This window comes from Geospiza fortis, unplaced genomic scaffold (genome assembly GCF_000277835.1).
Source record: "Geospiza fortis unplaced genomic scaffold, GeoFor_1.0 scaffold1363, whole genome shotgun sequence".
NCBI lineage: Eukaryota > Metazoa > Chordata > Aves > Passeriformes > Thraupidae > Geospiza > Geospiza fortis.
In genome coordinates this window covers 99,183-101,489 of record NW_005054758.1, presented here as the reverse complement: position 1 = coordinate 101,489, position 2,307 = coordinate 99,183, and the positions used below count along the sequence as shown (strand labels likewise).

Here is a 2,307-nt window from a genome sequence, read left to right as displayed (position 1 = left end):
GGAACCTTCTGGAATGGCGGGGTCCTTGGGGGTGGGGAGGTTCTGCTTTCCCTGGGATTTTCCCTTTTTTTTCCTAGGATTTTCCCGTTTTTTTCCTGGGTTTTCCCATTTTTTTCCTGGGTTTTCCCTTTTTTTTCCTGGGTTTTCCCATTTTTTTCCTGGGTTTTCCCTTTTTTTTCCTGGGTTTTCCCATTTTTTCTTGGGTTTTTCCCATTTTTCCCAGTTTATTCCCCATTTTCCCCATTTTTTCCTGGTTTCCCCCATTTTTTCCTTGGTGTTTTCCCGTTTTTTCCCAATTTTTTCCTATTTTTCCTGGGTTTTTCCGATTTTTCTTTGGGTTTTTCCCATTTTTCCCCATTTTCCCACTTTTTTCCTGTTTTTTTCTTGGATTTTCCCATTTTTCCTTGGGGTTTTCCCTTTTTTCCTTGGATTTTCCCTTTTTTTCTTGGTTTTCCCCATTTTTCATTGGTTTTCCCCATTTTTCCTACGTTTTTTCTGTTTTTCCTGGTGTTTCCATTTTTTCTTGGGTTTTTCCCATTTTTCCCAATTTATTGCCCATTTTTTCCTGGTTTTCCCCATTTTTTCCTTGGTGTTTTCCCATTTTTCCCAATTTTTCCCATTTTTCCTGAGTTTTTCCTGGGTTTTTCCCACTTTCCTGGATTTTTCCTATTTTTCTTTGGGTTTTTCCCATTTTACCCCCATTTCCCCACTTTTTTCCCATTTTCTTCTTGGATTTTCCCATTTTTCCTTGAGATTTTCCTGGTTTTCCTTGGATTTTCAAATTTTTCCTTGGGTTTTCCCTTTTCTCCTTGGATTTCCCCCTTCTTTTCTTGGTTTTCCCCATTTTTCCTACATTTTTTCTGTTTTTCCTGGTGTTTCCCATTTTTTCTTGGGTTTTTCCCAATTTATTCCCCATTTTTTCTTGGGTTTTCTCATTTTTTCTTGGGTTTCCCCATTTTTCCCCCCGTTTTTTCCCATTTTCCCCTTGCTTTTTCCCATTTCTTTTCAATTTTCCCGATTTTCCTCATTTTTCTATTTTTTCCCCATTTTTTCCCCATTTTTCCTACATTTTTTCTGTTTTTCCTGGTGTTTCCCATTTTTTCTTGGGTTTTTCCCAATTTATTCCCCATTTTTTCTTGGGTTTTCTCATTTTTTCTTGGGTTTCCCCATTTTTCCCCCCGTTTTTTCCCATTTTCCCCTTGCTTTTTCCCATTTCTTTTCAATTTTCCCGATTTTCCATTTTTTCCCTTTTTTTCCCCATTTTTTCCCTTTTTTCCCCATTTTTCCCAATTTCCCCGTTTTTCTCCCCATTTTCCCAGCTCCCCGTGGACGACCCCATCATCTCTCAGGACGAGGTCATCTTCCCCCTCACCGTGGCCCTGGACCGGCTCCCGCCCGGCACCGCCAAGGCCAAGGTGGGGACATTTGGGGACATTTGGGGACACTGGGGACATTTGGGGACATTTGGGGACATTTGGGGACATTTTGGGGACATTTGGGACATTTGGGGACATTGGGGGACATTGGGGGACATTGGGGACATTTTGGGGACATTGGGGGACATTTTGGGGACATTTTGGGGACTTTTGGGGACATTTGGGGACACTGGGGACATTTGGGGACATTGGGGACACTGGGGACATCTTGGGGACATTGGGAATGGGATGGGGAGGGACCTCGGGGACACTTTGGGACATTCTGGGGACGCTTGGGGGACATTGGGGACACTTTGGGGACATTGGGAATGGGATGGGGGGGACTATGGGGACACCTTGGGGACATCGAGGGTGTTGGGACACTTTGGGGACACCTTGGGGACAACTGGGAATGGGAGGGGCCTTGGGGACACTGGGACGGTCTGGAATGGGGTGGGGACAGCGCGGTGGCCTTGGGGACACTTTGGTGACGCCGTGGTGTCCCCTTGGTGTCCCCAGATCGTGGTGACCGTGTGGCAGCGGGACACGGAGCCCGCGGAGCTGCAGGAGGGGACAGGGACAGAGCCAGGCCAGGTGACAATGACAGGACAGGGCCCAGGGGGGTCCCTGAGGCTGCTCCAGGGCCGCGCCCCCGGCCAGGTGTTCCGGCAGCAGCACGGCGCCTTCAAGGCACAAGGTGAGGTCCCCAAGTGTCCCCAAAGTGTCACCTCCCCTCTTCTGGTGTCCCCAAAGTGTCACCTCCCCCATGGTGCCATCCCCAAGTGTCCCCTGAGTGTCCCCAAGTGTCCCCTCCCCTGTGGGTGCCACCCCCGGGTGTCCCCATGGAGCCTTCAAGGCACAAGGTGAGGTCCCCAAGTGTCCCCAAAGTGTC

At 48.3% G+C, this 2,307-nt stretch overlaps 1 protein-coding gene across 1 annotated transcript in view; it reads left to right on the top strand.

The window, feature by feature from the left end:
• Positions 1-1,274: 1,274 nt before the first annotated feature.
• The window catches only part of MAP11 (microtubule associated protein 11), a gene marked incomplete at its 5' end in the record, with an annotated part of 8,639 nt that continues 7,606 nt past the window's right edge, over positions 1,275-2,307 (top strand). The window contains 2 exons of the mRNA XM_031065399.1: positions 1,275-1,415; positions 1,935-2,136. Of these exons, the coding sequence (XP_030921259.1) occupies positions 1,275-1,415; positions 1,935-2,136 (343 nt within the window). The remainder of the gene's footprint in view (positions 1,416-1,934; positions 2,137-2,307) is intronic.